Consider the following 23,815-nt stretch of genomic DNA (forward strand, 5'->3'; position numbering starts at 1 on the left):
TAAGGGGTAGAGAGGTCACCCTGTCCTGCATGCAGAGAATTTCACAGCCTGCAAGTTTCCTGCTGGTCTATGGGGCGGGTGTTTTTGCATTATTAGCTTCCAGGGCTTTTTGGTAAAGAGTTTCAAAATGTGTGTTAGTAAGAAAAGATGACAGGCAGTGCCCACCTCAGCAACAACAGCTTACATGGGGCAGTGCAAATGTCTCAGGTGTCAAAAGTAGTTTAAAAGTGTTGGCCATTGTTGTAAAAATATAAAATATAGAGTCCAAGTGTTGGGGTGAGGATGGAGTCTATTATACTGAGTGAAGTAAATCAGAGGGAGAGAGACACAGAATAATCTCACTCATCTATGGGTTTTAAGAAAAATTAAAGACATTATTGTAATAATGCCCAGAGTCAACAGAGATGAGGGCCAGAGGGACCGTCTCACATTATGAAGCTCAACACAAAGAGTGGTGAGTGCTGTTAGGGAAATAACTACACTAACAACTAGCATGACAATATTAATGAGTGAGAGAAATAGAATGCCTGTCTCAAATACAGGCAGGGGTTGGCGGGGGGGGGGCATTGGTGGAGGGACTGTTGCACTGGTGAAGTGGGGTGTTCTGTTTATAAATTAAATCCAACTATAATCATGCTTGTAATCATGGTGCTTAAATAAAGATTTTTATATAAAAAATAGAGTATTAGTGTTGGGGTGAGGCCTTTATCGGCAAGCCGTGGCACCTGTAGCCCCTTAGGCCAGCGGGTCTGAAGGCACAGGATAAGGGCGTAGAAATTCACAAGCAGTCAGATGAAGTTTCAGGAGTCAGCAAGTTTTATTTCACAGCCCTAACCACCATGTGCATTTCTCCACATGACTTCTATGCTAAGCTTTTGTAAGCAGCCTCCTTTATCTGCCCTCCATTCATCCTTGCTGTACCTGCTCTTCACTCCTCCCCCCAGTCAGCCCTGTTACACTTTCTCCCAAACAGCAGCCCCTCCCCGGTGTGGTTGGGTCTGACGATCCAGGTGGGATAAACAGGAATTGGGGGAGGGGTAACAGCCCTGGCATGTTCTTCATACCTTGGTTTCTCTCTTCTGCCTTTGTTTAAAGGAGTGGAATTTTGAGTTTGGTAACATATTTTCCAGTAATACTTTTCCTCTCCTTTCCACTTTTCTGCAGCTTCCACCTTAGAAGAGATTTCTCTTGTGTCAACACCCAAGCGTCCCAGTGCGTCCCAAGCTGTGTCCACACCTGCACCGGTGCCTGCCTCGGAAGCAGCTGAGGCTATCGAAGCCAAGGCTGCTCTGAAACAGGTACAGACCTCACCCCATCCTGTGCCTGTGGCTGTGGCTACTGCAAACAGACGTCCTCATCTTCTTACCATCTCTCCAATATATAGCTGCAGGAAATATTTGAGAACTACAAGAAAGAAAAGACTGATAATGAGAAACTCCAGAACGAGCAGCTTGAGAAACTCCAGGAGCAGGTTACAGATTTGCGCTCACAGAACATGAAAATCTCCACGCAGCTGGACTTTGCTTCTAAACGGTATATAGTCTTTTATTTTCATGGTATTGGCATTTAATCACTTCTCAGCCTTTTGGTAAAGATCAAGTGTAGTATCTGTTCTTATCAGTTTAATATCTGATACGTCAAAGTATTGGCATTTACCCAGTGGGATAGTCAGACTTAAGTCATGCACTTTGCTGCTTTCTGGGTGGAAGTGAGGATGTCAGGCTAACTGAAGTCAGCCCAGTACAGAGTTAAGTTTTCATGTGTGGGATGGACATGCATCGTAGCAAACAGCAAAGGCTGCAGAACCGGAGAAATGTGCTATCCAACTGCACTCACTGTGTCCTGGGAGCCTGAGGTGGGAGGACCCTGGGAATATAGTGGGAAATTTACACACTTACAGAGGTATTGTGTGCATGAAGTCCGATGATTAGTGCTATTATAAATTACCGTGCCTATAGCATTTTTTAATTGTAGGGGTGTAGGGCGGAAATTTCAACATTAAAATGTTTCAAAATCAAGGTTTATTTAAAATGCCACTTCGTTTTTGTGGACCATAAACATGGCTTTATTGCCTTTTTTAAATCATTTTTAAGTCGAGGTTTTATTTCTTTACTTTTTTGGTTTTAGTTTGGAGCAACACCCAGTGGTTGTTGTAATACCCAGCCAGGGCTCTGCACTCAGGAATCCCTCCTGGTGTGCTTGGGGGACCATATAGGATGCTGAAAATCAAACTTGCATTGGCTGCATACAAGGGAAATGCCCTTTCCGCTGTACTGTCTCTCTGGCCCTCAATGGGGTCATTTCTTACTGGTTCACTCTGTTCTGCACAGAAAGGGGTTTTTGGTAAGATGTAGAGCTATTTGATAAAGCAAGAGGTCATGCAAGAAAAGTGATTTTTGACATGGAAGGTCCTACAGATTAGAGGGGGAGTTATTTTTAATAACATATGAGAGGATGTTAGCCATCCACAGTTAGAGAGACTGTGAGCCAAGTTTATTTTTGAGAGAAGAGATGCATATTTGGGGGGAAATTTCTTTCTTCGTCATTTACAAAGAAATAGTATAAATTGTATTTTAAAATTATTTGTTATATGAACCATTGTACTTGTAAGCATAGCAGTCTTTGTGTTGTGTTACCTGTAAACTTTTTATGAGTACATAGTTCCCTCTGCATTCCAACAGAAGGCTGCCAGCCCAGCAGAAGTGATATCTGTAGATTTCTTGAAACAGACATTTGTTAATCTTAGAGGCATAGTGAGGTGAATGGGGGGGAAAAATGATAAAAATCCACCCCCCCAGAGTATTGATTTCAACAATCATACTGTTCGTGAGCAACTAGTACATATCAGTATTATATTGAGCTCATTTTTAATTGGTTAAAATTCTTATAAATGGGTAAAAGTTGTCTAGAAATCTGGAGTTCAGGAAAAAGGAATAAATGTTATTCGAGCCAATTCTGGGTTTTGTGCTTTTGTTTTTTTCTGTTTTCTTTTACTATGTAAAAATCAAGCTGTTGTGAAATCTCCCTGATGGGATTACTTCGATGAATGTGTCTTCTGTATTAATTCAATTTCCTTCAATACTAGCTATGAAATGCTGCAAGACAATGTTGAAGGCTACCGCCGAGAAATAACATCCCTCCATGAGAGAAATCAAAAGCTCACGGCCACAACGCAGAAGCAGGAGCAGATAATCAATACTATGACGCAGGACTTGAGGGGGGCCAATGAGAAACTGGCTGTGGCCGAAGTAAGTCTTTGTTTTGGTTGGCTTGGGGCCATACGTGGCTGTGCTCAGAACACACTCCTGAACCTTATGGGATGTCAGGGAATTGAACCTCGACCAGCATGTGCAAGGCAAGCAAGCGCTCTCCCGCTGTCCTAACAGTCGCATGTCCAGAAGTTCATTAAGTCTTACATTACACATTATTGATTTGGGTGTTTCCTTTTTTCTGACTAGCCAGTGTGGTGTAGGTATGTGACCCGTTTATAGATTCTGTATTTCGTTTTGTTGAGTTTTTTTTTATCTTGTTTTGTTTTGGGATTTTTGGGTCACACCTGGTGGCACTCAGGGGCTACTCCTGGCTCTACGCTCAGAAATCGTTTCTGGCAGGCTCGGGGGACCATATGGGATGCCGGGATTAGAACCATTGTCCTTCTGCATGCAAGGACATGCCTTACCTCCATGCTATCTCTCCAGCCCCTAGATTCTGTATTTTTATTAAATGATTTAAAAATATTCAGGGGCCGGGTAGGTGGCGCTGGAGGTAAGGTGTCTGCCTTGCAAGCGCTAGCCAAGGAAGGACCGCGGTTCGATCCCCCGGCGTCCCATATGGTCCCCCCAAGCCAGTAGCGATTTCTGAGCACATAGCCAGGAGTAGCCCCTGAGCGTCAAACGGGTGTGGCCCAAAAAAAAAAAAAATATTCAGTCGAGGGGCTGGAGAGATAGCATGGAGCTATTAGCATTAAGTTATACTTCTGAAAAGCACCTTGATTTTACCTAAAAGTCAGAAATTACCTGAGTTCCATCTATATTATGAATTTTTTGATTATTTATTAGGGGTTGGGGACCACCCAGGCAGTGCATAGGAAACCCATAGCCCCTACTGGGAACTCTTGGCCTTTAGGCCTGACATTCAGTTTTGAGCCCTAGGATATGGGACCTGGATTACTGGGATGCCTGGAGCTCAGTGGCTGGGGATGTTCATGTTTTTTGTGATGGGACGGGAGCCTGGGTTGGTGCATCTAGGAATGTGCGTGCCCTAACCACCCATCTGCCAACCCTCTGGGATAAGAAATCTTGAGCTAAGTTCTTGTGTGTTACAAGTCAGCCCCTGAATAGGTTGACTAATGGAGGGATGGAGGATGAGGTCTTTCCCCTCCAGCTCAGAGCACGCATCTGCCACCCTGTCCAGCCGACGGTTCTGAGGTGAAATGGCAGGTAAATCGCTTGCAGACAGTCAGGCTTGTAGAAATATTAGCTTTATTGGGTGGACAAGACTGAAGTCCAAAGACTCAGCATAAGTTCCAACCAAAAGCCTCTCGCCTTCCACAGACCCTTGTTTTTATCCCCCAGAATCAGGTACCACCCAATGGTGGGATCAGGAGGGAGTGGCCGCTGGGGACTTCACACTTTCCTCCTACCATTTCCGGTTTTATCTTATCCATGCCCACCGCCTTGGGGACAGAGTACTTTGCTGGGACGACGGATTAAGTTTTTTTACTGAGGGTTGTCAGACACCTGTGTAACTGAGGGCAAGTGATTTTTCAAACCTCCTTGCAGTCCTCTCAGACTGTCCCACTGGATCAATGAGCACACTCAGGACTTGATGTAACTTGGAGTGACTGGCGTCAACTACACATAGGCAGTTGCCTCTGTGCCTAGAGGATAATTAATGCATTTTGTTTCTTTGGTTCCAATATTGACAGTTGTCTTCTTGTTTTAAAGGTGGCTTTTAGAGCAAAGGCATCTTAAGTATGTGTGTTGATTGGATAATCTTTTCCTTTAATCTGTTGTACTTGTTTTTTTTTTTTTTTTTTTTCTCTATCTCGATACATTAAAGTAAGCTATGGTTGGGGGGGATTTTTTGGTTTGTTTTGCACCAGACTTCTCAGTTCTAAGCTTACGTTTGGCTCTGCACTCGGATCACTCCTGACAGTGCTAGGAGAGTTATATGGGATGAAAGGATGTGATGGTTGAACCCGAACCTGGGTTAGTAAGATACAGGGCAAGCACCCACCCTGCTGTACTCTCTCTTCAACCACTAAATTACGTTTCTTAAAATGGCTAAGAGCTTCTTGTTTGTCTAGTTAGCTTTGTCAGATGTAATGCAAGGTCCCTGTCATTTATTTACCACCTGTCCTACTTTACTTTTTTTTCTTCTGTATTTGCCTCAAGGTGAGAGCAGAAAATTTGAAAAAGGAAAAGGAAATGTTGAAATTGTCAGAAGTCCGGCTTTCTCAGCAAAGAGAGTCTTTGTTAGCGGAACAGAGAGGACAGAATTTGTTGCTGACCAATCTACAAACCATTCAGGTAAACAAACTAGAGAAAATTTTGAATGGGATTTAAGCACTTTATGTGCTCTTGGTTTTCTTAATTGGCAATTTTATGACACTTTTTTAAAAAAATCCATTTAAATGCAAGTTCATTTCCCAGGCTTATTAAATCAGTATTCCAAATGAAACATTAAAAGAAAACCCAGGAATGGGTAGTTTTGATCCTCAGTTCTGTATTTAAAGAGTTCTGTATAGCTTAATGGTTGGTAAAATTCAATCTGTGTTTTTAACCATTATAAACATCAAGTCCATTGCATTTTCTCTACACTGTTCCTCCTGCCCAATCTCCCCATTAAATTTTTTCTTTTGGAAAAAAATGCCAAAATACTCTGAATGGTCTAGGTCTCATTTGTGAGGAGGTGGGTTATAATCCATTAATCCCCGGTTATCTCTATCCTTTGTGGGCTTGAAAGAATCCTAACTGTTTCTTTACTTAGGGGATACTCGAGTGCTCGGAGACAGAAACTAAACAGAGGCTCAGCAACCAGATCGAGAAGCTGGAGCAGGAGATTATGCACCTGAAGAAAAAGCTGGAGGCGGCAGTGGAGCAAAGGCACACGGTCACCAGGAACCTAGATGTGAGTGTGGCTGTTGTGACTCCTACTCTGCTGCCTTCCTTGTGTTTTATACTGTGTCACTGGGGGCCAAGCACTAAAGTCGCTTGGAGCCTCTTGTGTCCTACGTACTCCCTTAGCTTTATTCTAGGAGGCCCTCAAGCTGCTGCACAAATAAATCAGGCGGGTTCCGAGGGACAGTTCTCTCTCTCTCTCTCTCTCTCTCTCTCTCTCTCTCTCTCTCTCTCTCTCTCTCTCTCTCTCCTCTCTCTCTCTCTCTTCCCCTACACTCTCTCTCCCCTCTACTCTACTCTCTCTCTCTCCTCTCTCTCTCTCTCTTCCCCTACACTCTCTCTCCCCTCTACTCTACTCTCTCTCTCTCTCTCCTCTCTCTCTCTTCCCCTACACTCTCTCTCTACTCTACTCTCTCTCTCTCTCTTCTCTCTCTCTCTCTCTTCCCCTACACTCTCTCTCCCCTCTACTCTACTCTCTCTCTCTCTCTCTTCCCCTACACTCTCTCTCCCCTCTACTCTACTCTCTCTCTCCCCTCTCTCTCCTTTACTCTCTCCCCTCAACTCTCTCTCCCCTCTAGTCTCTCTTTACTCTCTCTCCCCTCTATCTCTCTCTCTCCCCTCTACTCTCTCTCCTCTCTACTTTCTCTCCTCTACTCGCTCTCTTCCCCCTCTATTCTCTCTCTCTCTCTCCTTCCCCTCCCTCTCCCTCCCCTCTCCCTCTTTTCTAGGGCCATCAGTTCTCAGTTTTTTCTCCCTCCTTCTCTCTCACTCTTGCTCCTGGGACTATCAGTCCTCTCTATCTCTCAATGCTATATCCATTAGTCCTCCCCCCACACCTGTTGCCCCTTTGTGTAGTCCTACCTTGGTCTTATTGTAGGCCATGGACAGTGAGTCGAGGAGACTTTGGGCCCCCCTCATTTCTTTCTGCCCCACTTGTCACTTTTGGTGGCTCTGCATATTTTTATGGGGTGTTTTTCAGATCTGGTTACCAGAGTTTTAATAATCTCAAAAAAATAACCTCGAACCTCCAGGTACTTGACCTAGCTATTTTTTATTCCAATGTTAATGTGGGCTTTCTCACAGGTTCAGCTTCTAGATACAAAGAGGCAGCTGGACACTGAGATGAGTCTTCATCTTAATACAAAAGAATTACTGAAAAACGCACAGAAGGAAATTACTACCCTGAAGCAGCACCTGAGTAACATGGAAGTCCAGCTCATGTCTCAGTCCTCACAGAGAGTCGGCAAAGGTAATCGATTTAGGCTGATGAGTGAGTTATAAATATAAGCACCTGGTCTTTGTGTGATTCTCAAAAGGTGGTGAAAAGCAAGTTCATTCTTCAAGTGGTAAAAACATACTAGATGTAAATGAATGAACTTCAATGCTTCGCAGGCTCAGAGTAGTTCTGCATGTCACAAGGTGTGTTCTCAGTTTTCCGGTAACTGAAATTTATGGCTTAAAAAATGTTACTTTTAAGGAGGATTCATATTTGAATCAACTCATTCTTGAAGTTATTTGTTAATATTTTTGTGAGGGTGGTGGAGTTTGAGTCATATGTGCTGTGGGCAAGAGTTACTCCTGACTGCCCTCAGGAATTACTCCAGATAATGGAGATTTTTCAAATGTAGGCATTGTTGTATGGATCATTTTTCTGTATAGTTTTCTTAATGAAGTTTAAATGTATTATAACAGGAGCTAGAGCCATAGAACAGCAGTTTTAGACTTCTGCTTTATGTGCAACCAACCCCGATTTGATTCCTGAGTACTGGATCCTGAGTGGTCTCCTGAGCACTTTTAGAAATGATCTCTGAGCACAGCCAGGAGTGATTCTTTTTTTTTTTTTTTAATTTTTTTATTTTGAATTATGAGAACAAAAGATGCAAAGAAAGAGGACAAGGTAAAGTTACAGTGGAAGGACAATCACCCATAACATAATTCTCAGAAATCCCCTTGCTGATAACTTAACTTTGAAATTTCAGCCAAAGAACGTTAAGATAAATAAAACAGAATCCATGTACAATTACTTTGTCCCTCAAGTCTCCAGATTGTAGCACATTATAATATTTCTTAACAGCACACAAGGCAATCTAAAACCATAAAACTTATGTAACTCCTTAAACATTAGAGGCATAGTATTTTCTACATTTCCATGTACATGCATATTAGCTTAAGTTAACCTCAAATTTTAAGTGGGTGCATTTTAAGGATTAGAGTCAAAGGAGCACAGTAAAATTTTAAGTGGGTGCATTTTAAGGATTAGAGTCAAAGAACACAGTAAAAACGGTGTTAAAGTGGCAATTGTTGTTTGCATAGGCCCACCAAAATATGAGAGGCATGGAAAGGAATAACCTTGGCCTAAATATAAAGAGATCCTACCCCCGAAGTTTCCTGGCATAAGACCAACTCTAGGCTTCAGGCAAGTTATCGTCCAATCCAAGACATTGTCCGTAGTGCCAACACACTTTTCACAGTCTCTGTTGTTGGTATCATGTTTCTGTATTAAAGATTCTGGAATCTGCATATCCTACATTGAAGTCATGATGTGGAGTGTCTTCTTGTTTCACCTCACCATGAAAGGGCAATGCAGGAAGCCCTGTCCTATAAGCATGTCGTTGTTCTTAAGTCTTCTCAGTGTTAAGGGAAGTCTCTTTTGAGCAGGACGATGTCTGAGCAGTGGTAGGTTCTTCCGTGGTAGAGGATTGCTTCCAGGTGATGTTATAGACAAACCTCACAATCAAGGGGCAATACAGCAAGTCCTGTCCAGTAAGCAGGTCATTGTTCTTGTTAAATCTTCTCAGTGTTAAGGGAAGTCTCTTTTGAGTAGATCAATGTCAGAGCAGTTGTAGGGTCTTCCCTGGATGTTTTGTAGATGTCTTCTCTAGACCAGGGGTGAATGAAGAATGCCCATTCTTCTGAGGCCTGTGCCAGGTCTTTATGTCAATGTTCAGGGTATAAGGTCTCATTGCACTACAAGATTTGTGTGTTCCCATCTCTTCTTAGATAAGAACTTATTGGTTTGTATAGTATTTTCCCATTTTAGTGTGCCTAAGCAAACAAGAAATAAATCCATGTGGTGCTATCAGATATATGGGGGCGTAAGAACATTTCCAACAATACCCATGACTTGGTTCAAACATAAGCATTAAACTGAGGGATTCTTTCACACCAAATTCCATATTGAGCAGTTCACAAAGAGAAGATAAAAAACATAGGGGGGATCGTCACTGTATAAGAAAATATTCAGCAAAAGTTATAGCTGTCAAAGAAAACACCCATAAAATGTTGAAAAGACATAAGTGTCCTTTTTATGCCTTTTAAACTAGTTTGTTGGGTGTTAACTCCAGGGCACCACTTCGCTCTGTGACTTAGGACTCTACAGTACTTAAGTTAGAAAGGGTAAATGAGGAGTAACGATGATAGGAGTTAAGGAAGTTAAAGAGAAATATGATCTTATGAAGGGGTATGCAAAAGGGCAGAGTACAAAATGGACATTCTGCATACATAAAAACATAATTCAATGATAGTGAGTACTATTAATGTTTCTAGTGCTGCCCCTGCGCGATTTTAAAAATATAGACTGGACAGAGATTACAAGTGAATTCAAGAAGCTGGGAGGCCAAAAGTTCAGAGCCCCACCCAGACCCTCCCTAAGGAGCTGAATGGATAATGGGGGAAAGCCTAGGGTACCTTCAAGCTCCACCAAGGGGCCCAACTCAACGGCTTGCCCAGGCATGTGGCCCGGAGAAGCCCTGGAGATCTGGAGCAAGGCGGTAGAGGGGTACTGGGGTTAGGAGTGATTCTTGAGCACAACTTCTTGTGGCCCAGAAAACAAGAAAGAAAAAGTGATACAACTGTGTAACAGAAACAGTAACTGTGATGAAATAACATTCTTTTCAATTTCCTTTTTGTGTCTTTTAGAATGAAAATAATTTCACTTTTTATTAAGTCATGTTTAATAAATTGCCATTCTGGTCATTTCAAGTAACTTCAGCTAAATGCAGATATTTTATATTGTAATGATTTTCTTTTTTTTTTTTTTTTGTTTTTGGGCCACACCCATTTAATGCTCAGGGGTTACTCCTGGCTATGTGCTCAGAAATCGCCCCTGGCTTGGGGGGTCCATATGGGACGCCGGGGGATCGAACCGCGGTCCGTTCCTTGGCTTGTAAGGCAGACACCTTACCTTTAGCGCCACCTTCCCGGCCCCTGTAATCATTTTCTTAATATTGCAATTACATATTTTATTTTTTTATAGTTTCAGAACTTTTTTTTAATATATTTTATTTAAACACCTTGATGCAATTACATATTTTAAAAATATGAACTCTTCATGGGTAAAAATTAGATAATGACAAAACAGCTATTTATTTATTTATTTACTTATTTATTTGGTTGGTTGGTTTTTGGGTCACACCCGGCAAGCGCTCAGGGGTTACTCCTGGCTCCACGCTCAGAAATCGCTCTGGCAGGCTCGGGGGACCATATGGGATGTCGGGATTCTAACCAATGACCTTCTGCCTGAAAGGCAAATGCCTTACCTCCATGCTATCTCTCCAGCCCAAAACAGCTGCTTTTTTGTTATTATCTTGATTTAAAATACACTTCTAGAGAGCTAAATTCTTTTCTATTCTAGTCTTTATCCTAACTTCACAAGCTTGTGGATAATAATATAACCTTTCTGGCTTTTAAAATGTAGAGTTTAAGGAAGCTATTTACTCTTTTAGGTCAAGCTACCAGCAAAGAAGATGTGGATGATCTTCTGAGTCAGCTAAGGCAGGCAGAGGAGCAGGTGAATGATTTGAAGGAGAGACTCAAAACAAGCTCCAGTAATGTTGAACAGTACCGAGCAATGGTGACCAGTTTGGAGGAGTCTCTGAATAAGGAGAAACAGGTAAGTGCAAGTTTGGATTCAGTACAAATGTGCTTATGTCACTTTTTCAAAAGGTTTGAATCCTTTGTTATTTGGGGTCCTTCTTTTTCTGTTAAAAGTGCTTACGTTCATGGGGCTGGAGCAATAGGACAGAACATCAGGCAGGCATTTGCTTTATATGTAACTGACCTGAGTTCTATCCTCAGCATCCTATATGGTCCCCTGAGCCCTGCCAGGAGTGATTTCTGAGCGCAGAGCCAGGAACACTGCTGTTGTAGCTCAAAAACCAAAATAAAGTGCTGAATCTCAAAGCCTAGTATGGCCAAAGTAACATACCATTAAAGAAACAAGATGGGGGTGGTCTTAGCCTTGGATAGGAGCATCCTATGGACCTCCATACTGGGAAAGGTACTCCATTTATCTGGAACCCTCAGAGTGATGTGGTCTCAGGTGAGTTTGCTGTATGACTGACTGGGTATTGATTATTTTCAACCCAATGTTCTTGAACCCTTTTGAATTCAAAAAATATAAGGCCTGGGCAAGGCTTCAGTGATAGGTCAAATTTCATCACACACCAGAAGATTTACTCGGGAGAACCCCTAGGTTTGCAGGTAGTGTGGTTGAGGTTTTTGTCAGAGGTCACATCTTATCACACCAGAGAACTCACATGGGAAAAGCCTCATGTTTGCAAACAGTGTGGGTGAGACTTCATTCAGAGGTCACATCTTATCACACACCAGAGGATACACACAAGGGAGAAGCCCTATATTTGCTTCAGTGGGAGGTCAGGTCTCATCTGACACCAAAGGACACAGACAGGGGGTAAACCCCAAGTTTGCAGGAGTGTGAGTGAGGCTTCAATCAGAAGTCAAATTTCGTCACACACCATAAGACTCACAGGGTAGAAGCCCCATGTTTGAAGCAAAAGTGACTAATGAACAGTAAGTAACATAACACAGAACAAAAGTAGCCACCACAAACTGCGTAACATACTGAGAAGATTGCCAGAGAAATATTCTGACATCTAACTCCTTCCATATTTTTCTTGTTTACAAATACTTGTCTTCATATAAAAAAACAAAACAAAACCTTTTTTTTTTGTTTGTTTGTTTTTTTGGGCCACACCTGATAATGCTCAGGGGTTACTCCTGGCTATGCGCTCAGAAATTGCTCCTGGTTTGGGGGACCATATGGGACACCGGGGGATCGAACCACGGTCTGTCCTAGGCTAGCGCAGGCAAGGCAGGCAACTTACCTCTAGCGCCACCATGCCAGCCCCTCAAAACAAAACCTTTTGAATCAAGGTTTCACACATGCAAGGCAGTGTTTTTTATATCTTCAGCCTAGAATTAGTGTGGATTAATGGTACCAGTGAACAGCTATAGTGTTATGGGGTTTATTTTGTTGTTTTTTTTTGTATTGTTGTTGGTGGTGGTTTTTGTTGTTTTGTTTGTTTGTTTGGTTTGGTTTGGTTTGGTTTGGTTTTTGGGTCACACTTGGCAGCAATCAGGGCTTACTCCTGGATTTGCACTCAGAAATCACTCCTGACATGTACGGGAGACCACGTGGGATGCCGCATTTCAAACCACCATCTGTCCCGGATTGACTGACTGCAAGGCTAATGCCCTACCGCAGTGCTATCTCTCTGGCCCTATAATGTTTATTTGTAAAGCAGTAGTGAAAGGAGCTGAGGAGGTCCTTTTGTGTTTGACATTTGACATTGTGGGGTGAGGGGTGAACAAGGGAGACATGATAGCGGAAATTTCAGTACAAAGAGAAAAATGGTGGTAAACTTGAAAGAAATTGGAGTTTCGGATTGAAGGTTTGGTTGGTTTTTGTTTTTTGTTTTTTGTTTTGGTGAGGGCACATTCAGTGACTCTCGGGTTATTCCTGGCTCTGCACTTTGAAGTCACTCCTGGCAAGATTGGGGGGGAATCATATGGGATTCTGGGGATCTAATCTGGGTATGCCGTGTACAAGGCAAACGTTCCTGCTATTCTCAGTCTCAGATTGGAGGTTTTGAACAGCATTTTGAGGATTTTTTTTTTTCCGCAAAGCAAAATACATGTTGGCCCTTTTCTAAGTTAATTATGATTCATAGAGAGTAATTGTGTGATGTTTGTCACTTTACTGTTTGGTTGCTGATTAAGGTGACAGAGACAGTGCAGAAGAATATTGAAGTTCGACTTAAGGAATCTGCTGAGTTTCAGACACAGTTGGAGAAGAAGTTGATGGAGGTCGAAAAGGAAAAACAAGAACTTCAGGATGACAAGAGGAAAGCCATAGAGAGCATGGAACAGCAGGTGCTTCCTGAGGGGCCTGAGTCTTTTGGGTGGAAGAATTCTAAATCTCTTGAAGAACTATTTGACATTGAGTAGTGTTAGAACAACGAGTTGGCAGTTTCTGTATAAGCAAGTTTACTCTGTTTTCTAACTGTACATGTCAACTTTCAGAACTTTTTAGACGCTTCTTGGTCAGCAGCTATCAATTCTGCTATTTTAGAAGCCTTGGCTTAATTCTTCACAGGCAAATATTAATAGACCTGCTAATACAAAGTTTTACTGTCAGTTATACAAAATTATTATTGCTTAAATTATTGGGCTTTTTGAGGCTAGTTAGGTTTCTTTAAAAAAATTCACAATGTTTGTAATTTTTTTCCCCTCTAGTTATCTGAGTTAAAGAAAACGCTGACTACTGTGCAGACGGAGGTGCAAGAAGCCCTCCAGAGAGCAAGCACGGCCCTGAGTAATGAGCAGCAAGCCCGGCGTGACTGTCGGGAGCAAGTAAGTTTGGCTCGAGGGCACCAGCTCTTGAGTGGGGCCCAACTGGGTGGAGATAGGGCTGCACCACCCCTCGACACACAAACACACAGTATAGAATTGCTTTCTGCTCATTTGAAAGCTGGGATTGATAAAAGGTACAGGTGAAGACTCTGGGTAAAGACAGTCTGTAAACAAAGCTCTTCTCTGGGAACAGCTTGGACTGTTCTTGTTCTTGCTCTCTGACAAAATTGCTGCTCTACACTTTGTCGGGCCTGCTTATTAAACTTCCTCAACAGCAACAAGGTAGTGGTGTAATGGCATTGTTAAGGCCATTACTGCTGAGCTTAGACAGATTTCTATGTACCTTTTTTATTAAAATGCTAGGACATTTTGATACACAGATGACATTAATAAAGGAGCACTTGGACCCTGTTTTCATTTTTCAAGTTGGGTGGTACATTATTGGCCAAATAGCCGTGCAATGTACATCAGTTAATAAACCTACCCATAGAACACAGAGCAAGTGTTCTGTGATAATCAGAAGTGAATTACCGACTATTGCCAAGCAACATAATACTGAAGATTAAAACCAAAGGCTATATCCCATATTCAGTATCAAATAAGTGCTTTCATTCTTTAATTTCCTTGAGTTCACAGGCACAATGAGTCTTTCACATCCTTGCATCGAGTTCTGACTCTTACACAGTGTGACTGTAATTGGTTGGAACAGTTCTTTCCTCTTTCGTGGAGGAGTCCTGGCACAACTTTCTTGTAGTCTCCTGTTTTGGTACCTTGTCATCATCTTCAAGCTGACTTACTTGCTGGTTTCAGTTCCCAGAAGTCCTGGCCTGCCCGCTCTCCAGTTCTGTAGGTGATGGGCTCTCTCTTTGCAGGCCAAGATAGCCGTGGAAGCTCAGAACAAGTATGAGCGGGAGCTGATGTTGCATGCAGCAGACGTGGAGGCTCTGCAGGCCGCCAAAGAGCAGGTCTCCAGGATGGCCGCCTTAAGGCAGCACCTGGAGGAGACGGCCCAGAAGGCAGAGACACAACTCCTAGAGGGTAAAGCTTCGTGGGAGGAGAGAGAGCGGATGCTGAAGGTACCTGCATGGCAACCCCCAGGAGTTAGCCCAAGTTTCTGATATCTTGTGAGGAGAACTGGTCATACTCTCAGCACCTTTCAGATCCCTGCTTAGTCACCGGTTGAGCAGTCTATCCCCAGTATTTCTATCTTAAATGCAAGTTTCTGCCTTTCAAAGCTGACAGCTGCCTCTGTGGTCTTTATACCACAGAGACTTTCCAGGTCCTCAGAGAAGATGAAGATGTTTGCCTTTCTCTGTGGGGCTTTCTTGAGCATGACACCTCGAGTCCATTCCCTTCTGCCACCAGCTTTGTTGGAGTTTTGCACATCCCAGTTAATATTTAGGGGACTTTAAAAGTTTAGGATTCTTCCCTCCTCCACTGGGGGCACTGCAGTTACAAGACTTTTCACCTTCCAGGACGAGGTTTCCAAATGCGTGTCTCGATGCGAAGATCTAGAGAAACAAAACCGATTACTTCACGATCAGATTGAGAAATTGAGTGACAAGGTGGTCACCTCGATGAAAGAAGGTGCCCAGGGTCCATTGAATGTATCACTCACCGAGGAAGGAAAATCCCAGGAGCAGATTTTAGAAATTCTCAGGTCTCTCTTTATGTTCTTTAAACTTTCTGTGCTCTTAAAGTGAGGAGGAAATGCATTCAAAGTGCATACACTTGAGAAGGGTGAGAGATTTTTTGTTACTTTGGTCTAAAACTCATCCCATTCCTTGCTGGACAACAGACCAGGAACCACCACTATCCACCCCACCCCCGTTACTTCCCAGTTAGTCACGGGTCACTTTGGCCATTTAGGTAATAACTGTTTAAATGTAATGACTTCCACAGAACCTGGTCATGGTTTTTTTTGAAAAACCAAATGCCCTCAGATCATCTTAAAGGTACCTTTTTAAAATTTCTGTGCCTATAAAAGCACTGTCCCTAATTACTGGTAATGGAAAGTTGAAGAGGTAGTTATCGAAAGCTTTGATATGTTGCTATCTTCTTAAATGATTACCTAAAGGTTTTTTATGCTTTGTGGGCCTTTTTTTAAATGAAAAATGTTATGTTCTTACAGATTCATACGTCGAGAAAAAGAAATTGCTGAAACTCGGTTTGAAGTGGCTCAGGTCGAGAGTCTGCGTTATCGGCAAAGGGTTGAACTTCTTGAGCGAGAGTTGCAAGAACTTCAGGATAGTCTGAACGCCGAGAGGGAGAAAGTTCAGGTGTGTATTTAGAGCTTTAAAGCAGTGGTGAAATGAAGAGCAGCTCATTGTAGTTTCCGGTAACAAAATATAATGCCAAGAACTCTTTTCTACGTTCAAGAAACACATATTACTAAAATGAACAATATATTCTACTGGGAAGATATGGGTGACTAGAGTTGGTCTGCTTTCTGATTCACGCATCTGAAGAATGGCCCTTAGAAGTACACCTTGCTGTTAGCATTTTCCCATGGGAATCTGGAGGTGATGCTGTCAAAGTTTGAAACATCTGGAACCCAGATGCATTTGGAGTGCTTCCTCCTTTTCTTTTTTCTTTTTTCTTTTTTTTTGGTTTTTGGGCCACACCCGGCCTATGCTCAGGAGTTAATCCTGGCTGTCTGCTCAGAAATAGCTCCTGGCAGGCACAGGGGACCATATGGGACACCGGGATTCGAACCAACCACCTTTGGTCCTGGATCGGCTGCTTGCAAGGCAAACGCCGCTGTGCTATCTCTCCGGGCCCTATTTCTTCATTCTAGCTGACCTCGTATGTGAATCTGGTAGTCCATTCTAGAGTATAGTCCCAAATCGTTCTTGCCTGTCATGGATTAGTTTTTGCTCACAAATGAGCAAACAGTAGCCATTTCTGTGAAGGTGAGACAGGAAAGGAATTAATAACACAGGGCAGCGGTGCAAACTGTTCTTGGAGCCACTACCATCTCTTGAGCCCCCAAGAATAATGCACCACCTCTGGCTGCAAGAAGAATGTTAAGACCTCTAGTTCAAATCATGTCTTTTTAACGAACCAGCAGTCACAGTGACTAAAGAAACTAAAAACGATAAGTAGGTTGGCATTTGTTTGGGGGCAGACATGGAAAGTTTCAGAATTCCACCCTGCTGAAAACGTTCCCTATATTCAGATGAGGGCTCCTTGTGGACTCTGGAAAGGACAGACAGGCTTTCTGATTTCTAATATCGTGGATTGCTTTCGTTCCTCTGGCACCTTTTGCTGACCACTTGAGCTATAGGTCTCAATTCTTGACAAGCCTTTTCTAGCTATAGAGGGGAGAAACATACTCACAAAGAAGCCAAGAAGTGGCATCATTACATAGAAGTTGATATATATGTATTATATAAAAGTTACTGACTTTTCCCAATCTTGAGCAGTGTTTCCAGGCAGCCATGAGCCAAAACTAAATGACTCACAAAGAGATTAAAATGCAGATAATGAATATACTTGATACAAAGCACAATATTCTTTCCTATTCTCAACAAATAAATACTAAATTGGTTTCAAAGATGAGGTCTTTTTTTTTGTTTGTTTTGTTTTTATTTTTGGCCCACACCTGGCAGTGCTCAGGACAGGGATTCCTGGCAGATTCAGAGAACCACATGGAGTGCTGGGAATTGAACCTACTCACTTGGCTCTAACATGAGAATTTCTGAGCAAGACTAAACTTTGATAAGAGATGAAAATCACATCATTTTGGAACATAAAAGATTGGTGAATGTTGCTGTCCAGTATTAACATATTTAGTGAAGAAAGCTAGACTCACTCTCCATTCAGCACTGATTAACACCTATTTGTCTCTTTGCTGCTAATCCTGGAGAATCCTTGTTCTCCTGAAAAAGGCTAAAAACAATGGAGAATGGAGAAAGCTGTAGAGATCCACAGTCTGATTTTTTACCTAATGTCAGAATAATGGTTTCCTAGGGCTTCTGTTTGTAATTAGCATACATTGTCCAAAGAATATCAGTAAATCTCAAGCTTAGATCTTTTAAGGTCCCCTTTTCATTTTGTTTCGGGAAGGTCTGGAACTGGGAGGCCTAAGTAGGTCCTCACCTGTTGGTGTTTGTGTTTTTCATCTTAAGGTAACTGCAAAAACAATGGCCCAGCATGAGGAATTGATGAAGAAGACAGAGACCATGAATGTGGTGATGGAGACCAACAAGATGCTCAGAGAAGAAAAGTTGCGGCTAGAACAGGACCTCCAGCAGATGCAGGCTAAGGTCTGAGACACTACGTCAGCAGAGCTAAGTGCTTATTCGCAGAGCTAAGTGCTTATTCAGTAGCAGATAATGAAATCCTAATGCTGCTTTTGTTAGTAGGTGAGGAAACTGGAGTTAGATATTTTGCCCTTACAAGAAGCAAACGCTGAGCTGAGTGAGAAAAGTGGTATGCTACAAGCCGAAAAGAAGTTACTAGAAGAAGATGTCAAGCGTTGGAAAGCTCGTAACCAGGTAAATGCCCAGGAGCTCAAGGGGCAGCATTAAGGGGATAAAAATATTAGGAAGGATCCATGAATATTCTGGTGCTGATCATTAGTGGAGAATGGCTCTAGGGAGGAAACTGTCTGACACCACTTCTCCATTGTAGTGGCCTGGAGCATTCTATGCACACAAAGGTCAACCTGGTATGTCACAGCGACTTGGAGATTCTTGAGAGCATCCTGTGGCTTTTCTGGGCCGTGTCTGAGTTTCTGCATCTCCAAAGAGCTCAGGGAAAAATACCTCAGGTTTTAAGCATTTTCCTGTTTCTTGACCTGCTGCCATTATATTTGGTGACAAGATATGTTTGATCTTCTTTCCCAGGCTCAGAGGCCCACTGTCACTCAGAGCCAGAGCAAAGCTATGAAGGTGTTTAGTCTTATTACCCAGAACTATCTTTTGAAATTTTAAGGTTTAAGCTATCTCTGAAGTCACCTTTGTGCATAAAGATATAGATATACGTAGTCTAGTGAGCTTTTTTTTTAAGTAGTTTCCTCTTTCATTACCTGGGCATGACTCCCTCCAGAGAAGGAACATTCTCAGAGGGGGGTGGGGAACATCACTGATGAGTATCCCCTGTGATGTCTGCTGTGTGTGGTCACAGACCAGTAGGCAGACAGGTGTCCAGACATCCCACTCCCCTGAAACCTGCTGATTCTGCCTGGTGAGGCCACCAGCCCTGTCCCCTCCCCAAGTTCCTGGAGAGCTGCAAAGAATTGTTCTTTGCACGAAAGTCAGTCCTAAATCCTATCTAGCATTTCAGGAAAGAGAAAGTGAAGAGCAGTTTGGAAAGGTGAGGTGGAAAGAGGAAAAGGAAGGGAGGTTTCAGTGTGTGGGTGCATAATGAATGATGAAGGGAGGGAGGGAAAAGAAAGGAAGGCAGGAGCACATCTCAAGTAGGGTGGAAATGTGCCCTAAAATCAGAGGCAGATCTGGCTTTTATGGCCTTCTTCCTTAGGACTTGGGTTTACTTGTTCTTTTTTCCCAGTTGCTTTAGCGCTATGGTTCAGTCCTTTGCTTTCTACTTGTTTCCTCTAGGAAAGCCTGCATTGCCACGTACTGTCTTTGATAGTATTACTTTGTTGTATCCTATGGGTTCTATAAGTGGTACTTTTGATATATCTGTATATTTTTTAAATTCTGCCCTTATTTTTCTTGGCAATTTAGTTGCTTTCTGAGAAGCATGTTGTTTTGTTTCCCTGTAGTGGAAGATTTTTCTGGTTCTCTTTTTGAAGTTAATGTCTGATTTCATAAGCTTTGTAATGTGAAAAAATGCACTAGTATGATTTTACAAGTTTATTAATACTTGTTTTGAATTTTAACATATGGCTTAGCCTTGAAAGTGTTCCGTGAGCTGAGGGCAAAATGTAGATTTGGCTATTAGTGATGAAATGCTCTGTAGAACCCATATGTTCTTGTTCTTTAAAGGTTGTTCTCATGGTGTTTTTTCCTGTTTATCTGTTCACAGTGATAGATTCTATGCTAAATTCCCTACTACTACTAGCTTACTATGGATACTGTCAGAATTTTTCTGTTAATGGTTGCTGAATGTTCTGCAGCCTCAGGTGCTACACATATACTAATCAGTCTACTATATCCTTGTTGCATTGTGCCCTTGTTTGTTCTAGAAACTCCATATCTGGTTCTAAATTCTTTCTACAGAAGAGCATCATATTTGATCCCAGATAGCTCTAGCTGCCTTTTTCAAGTTAACATTTACTTGTAACGCTGGTTTTGGTTTCCAACTTTCTCCTTGGAGCCTTGGAAGTGAGGATGTGTTTTCTCTGAGCAGCAGAAAGTTTGATTTTTCTTTTTGATTTGTTCAGCCACTATGCCTGTTCTTTAATTTGTGAACTCAGACCATTAATATTAAAGGTAATCATCACGACCTTACTTTGGTTTGGGAACCATGCGCAACTTAATCCTGCCTCTGTGCTCAGGGATCACTCTTGGACCTCTTTGGTTCCAGGAATTAAATCTAGATTAGCTGCAAGACAAGGGCTCTAACGCCTGTTCTCTATCTGTATATGTCCATATGGCACTGTTCTTTTAGTTCTTCGTATTTTCTTACTGTGTACTTTAATGTCATTTGTCATTAGTATCATGTAATATATCCTTGTTTTGACTTTCTTCAGTTTTACATTTGTTAGGGTTCTTTTTTTATAAATATGTATGTATTAGGGTCGTTCTGAGGTTATATGTCAAATTCTACACTAATCATCTATTAGATCGAATTATCTGGCATTTGCTTTACTGGACCACGCCTTCTTCCTTTTGTATCGAATAATTGTGATGTCCTCTTACTTATCACTTTGGGCTTTTAAGGATTTTTTTACTGTATCTTACTTAAAAGGCCTGCTGGTGGTGATTAAATTATGTTTTACCCAATCTTTCACATATTTCTACCCTAAATTATACGTAGGGTAATATTAAAAAGTATTTCCTTTCAGAACCTTGACTACCTTGTGCTATTGTACTATTCTTTTTTCTCTAAGCTTTTGGGGGGAAAAGTACACGAACATATTAACAGATTTCTTTTATGTAATTTATTTTGCCCCCAGATAATTGTATTTTTCTTTCACTTTTTTTTTCTGTCATAGAAAGGCTGTCTGTCTTGGGGCTGGAGTGATAACACAGCTGTAGGGCATTTGCCTTGCAAGTGGCTGACCTAGGACAAACTTTAGTTCTATCCCCCAGCATCCTATATGGTCCCACAAGCCAGTAGCGATTTCTGAGAGCATAGACAGAAGTAACCCCTGAGTGTCACTGGGTGTGGTCCCAAAACAAACAAAAAGATTTAAAAAAAAAAACCCAGAAGCTGTCTCTTAAAGATCTGTCTGCAAGGATTTGTTTCATGGGGACTTTTTGAGCCTTTTCTGTTTCACTATTGGTTCCCCTCCCCCCTCCCCCCCCCCCCCCCCATGAGAGACGTTTGTAGCTATTAACACTCATGCTTGGGTTCTACCCTTCTACTCCCTTAGATACTGGGACCTTCTTTAATGTGAATCTTGCCCTTTTGTAGGTCCAGTAGGCTCTTTGTCTTTTTTCACATTTGCATTCTCTTCTCTATTCTCACAGCCTAACACCTTCCTGGTCTTTACACTCTCACACTCCTATTCTTTTTTTTTTTTTTGGTTTCTGGGTCACACCCGGCCTATGCTCAGGGGTTACTCCTGGCTGTCTGCTCAGAAATAGCTCCTGGCAGGCACAGGGGACCATGTGGGACACCGGGATTTGAACCAACCACCTTTTGTCCTGTATCAGCTGCTTGCAAGGCAAATGCCGCTGTACTATCTCTCCGGGCCCACACTCCTATTCTTAGGCTTTGCTATGATTGGGAATTTCAATTTGGTGGTTTTCATCTGAAGCCTTTGCTATAAACATTATTCTGTCCACAGGCTGTTTTTCCAGACCATTCTATGACTGTTACTTTATTAACGATTTTTAAAGGGTGATTGGGGTGACCCTTGTGCAGTGCTCAGCAGTAAGGGTGATTCGGGCAGCAGGGCCAAACTCTGGTTTATGTGGGGATATTCCCCCTGAAAACTGTGTTGAGCCCAGAGCCTTTGGCTTTCTTTCAGTGGAGTCAGATACAGTGAACTTCCCTTGGCAAACTTGCCTTAACAGCTCCTGTCAGGGGCACTGGCTCAGGGCTAGAATTCTAGCCTGTTTCTCAGGAGACCCATAAGAGTGACCGTACTCATAGAGTTAACATCCATTCTGGTAACATGCAGAAGCTGAAATATTGTCCATAGCTGAGACTGGTGTCAATTGCCTCCTATCCTACAAAGTACTGAAGTGAGGGTCATCTCCTTTTCCATGCTTGAAGAAGATCCTGCATGGGCAGCCTTCAGCTGTTTAAGCTCATTCTGCTCAAGAAACTGTCAGGACCTTTTATCAGGATATGCTTCCCATAGATTACTAGCCCCTACTGGATCAATTTCTGTTCAATTATGCTCCTTTCCTTTACATTGAGAATTGTTACCATATTCTTGCTGAGATTGTCTTTTATTCTAAACATGTTGCGTTTGTAAATATTCCTTCAGTGCAGTATAGGCTTTTAAAACTCAAAGTTCTATAGTCTCTAGATATCTTTATTTGATTATGTTGTATCATAACTCTGCTGAAATAGTTACAGTTATAATAAAATGAATAGTTTCTGACCTTGGCTTTATCTTCCCTTGGTTTTTTATTTTATCAAAGCAGACTTTGTTTGCTCTTGCTTGTCTTACAGTTTTGAGCTTTATCACTGTATGCAGTGCACTTGTTATTAATATTATTCTGCTGTTTTATTAGAGCAGATCTGATTTTTTTTTTCTTTTGGTTTTTGGGTCACACCTGGCAGCACTCAGGGGTTATTCCTGGCTCTACACTCAGAAATTGGTCCTGGCAAGCTTGGGGGACCTTATGGATGCTGGGATTCAAACTACTGTCCTTCTGCATGCAAGGCAAATGCCCTACCTCCATGCTATCTCTCTGGCCCCTGGAACAGATCTGATTCTTTTTTTTTTTTTTCTTTTGGTTTCTGAGTCACACCCGGCAGCGCTCAGGGGTTACTCCTGTCTCCACGCTCAGAAATTGCTCCTGACAAGTTCGAGGGATCATATGGGATGCCGGGATTCGAACCACCGTCCTTCTGCATGCAAGGCAAATGCCTTACCTCCATGCTATCTCTCCAAACTCAGATCTGATTCCCTGTTTTTTGGAGGGGGGGGGTCACACCCGGCAGTGCTCAGGGGTTACTCCTGGCTCCATGCTCAGAAATTGCTCCTGGCAGGCACGGGGGGACCATATGGGATGCCGGGATTCGAACAGATGACCTTCTGCATGAAACGCAAGCGCCTTACTTCCATGCTATTTCTCTGGCCCAATCAGATCTGATTCTTAAAGCCACATATTGTTCATTTTTCCCCCCAGCATCTAGTGAGTCAGCAGAAAGACCCTGATACAGAGGAGTATCGGAAGCTCCTTTCTGAAAAAGAAGTTCATACAAAGCGTATTCAGCAGTTGACAGAAGAAATCGGGAGACTTAAAGCTGAAATCGCAAGGTATAGAAAAATGCCTTAAAGGGGTGGGGGTTGGCTGCTGGAGCAATAATATAGTGGGGAGGTTGCTTTCCTTGCATGGAGCAGACCTAGATTTGCTCCCCAGCATCCCATATAATCCCTTAAACATACCAGATCTAAATCCTAAGCACAGAGCCAAGATGAGGCCCTGAGCACTACTGGCCCAGAACAAACCAAAAAATGACATAGAATGCATGTGATTATGAGATCTAAAAATATTATTTCTTCTTGACGTGCTGCCCCAGTGCTGCATGACCCAGGGGCCCCCATTCTTGGTCTCCCTTCCCTGACAGGCAGGGAATTTCAGTATGCACCCCACATCGTTGATACCTATGTTCTTAGTACTTAGAGCAGGGGTCTCAAACTCAATTTACCTGGGGGCCGCAGGAGGCAAAGTTGGGGTGATCCTTGAGTGCAAAGTCAGTAGTAAGCCTTGAACATTGGGGGG

General features: G+C 42.4%; 1 protein-coding gene and 1 pseudogene across 3 annotated transcripts in view; both read left to right on the plus strand.

The window, feature by feature from the left end:
- The window catches only part of TPR (translocated promoter region, nuclear basket protein), a 73,296-nt gene that overhangs the window by 20,294 nt on the left and 29,187 nt on the right, over positions 1 to 23,815 (plus strand). For all 3 annotated transcript variants that reach the window (XM_049776382.1, XM_049776384.1, XM_049776383.1), the window contains exons 17-31: positions 1,165 to 1,298; positions 1,385 to 1,533; positions 3,086 to 3,248; positions 5,397 to 5,531; positions 5,992 to 6,132; positions 7,206 to 7,371; positions 10,847 to 11,013; positions 13,143 to 13,295; positions 13,659 to 13,775; positions 14,648 to 14,851; positions 15,251 to 15,435; positions 15,907 to 16,054; positions 17,906 to 18,043; positions 18,143 to 18,274; positions 23,219 to 23,349. In XM_049776382.1, coding sequence (XP_049632339.1) covers positions 1,165 to 1,298; positions 1,385 to 1,533; positions 3,086 to 3,248; positions 5,397 to 5,531; positions 5,992 to 6,132; positions 7,206 to 7,371; positions 10,847 to 11,013; positions 13,143 to 13,295; positions 13,659 to 13,775; positions 14,648 to 14,851; positions 15,251 to 15,435; positions 15,907 to 16,054; positions 17,906 to 18,043; positions 18,143 to 18,274; positions 23,219 to 23,349 — 2,263 coding nt within the window. The remainder of the gene's footprint in view (positions 1 to 1,164; positions 1,299 to 1,384; positions 1,534 to 3,085; positions 3,249 to 5,396; positions 5,532 to 5,991; positions 6,133 to 7,205; positions 7,372 to 10,846; positions 11,014 to 13,142; positions 13,296 to 13,658; positions 13,776 to 14,647; positions 14,852 to 15,250; positions 15,436 to 15,906; positions 16,055 to 17,905; positions 18,044 to 18,142; positions 18,275 to 23,218; positions 23,350 to 23,815) is intronic.
- Positions 1,570 to 1,661, plus strand: LOC126014931 (uncharacterized; annotated as a pseudogene).

The sequence above is a fragment of the Suncus etruscus genome, chromosome 7, assembly GCF_024139225.1.
Source record: "Suncus etruscus isolate mSunEtr1 chromosome 7, mSunEtr1.pri.cur, whole genome shotgun sequence".
Taxonomy (NCBI): Eukaryota; Metazoa; Chordata; class Mammalia; order Eulipotyphla; family Soricidae; genus Suncus; species Suncus etruscus.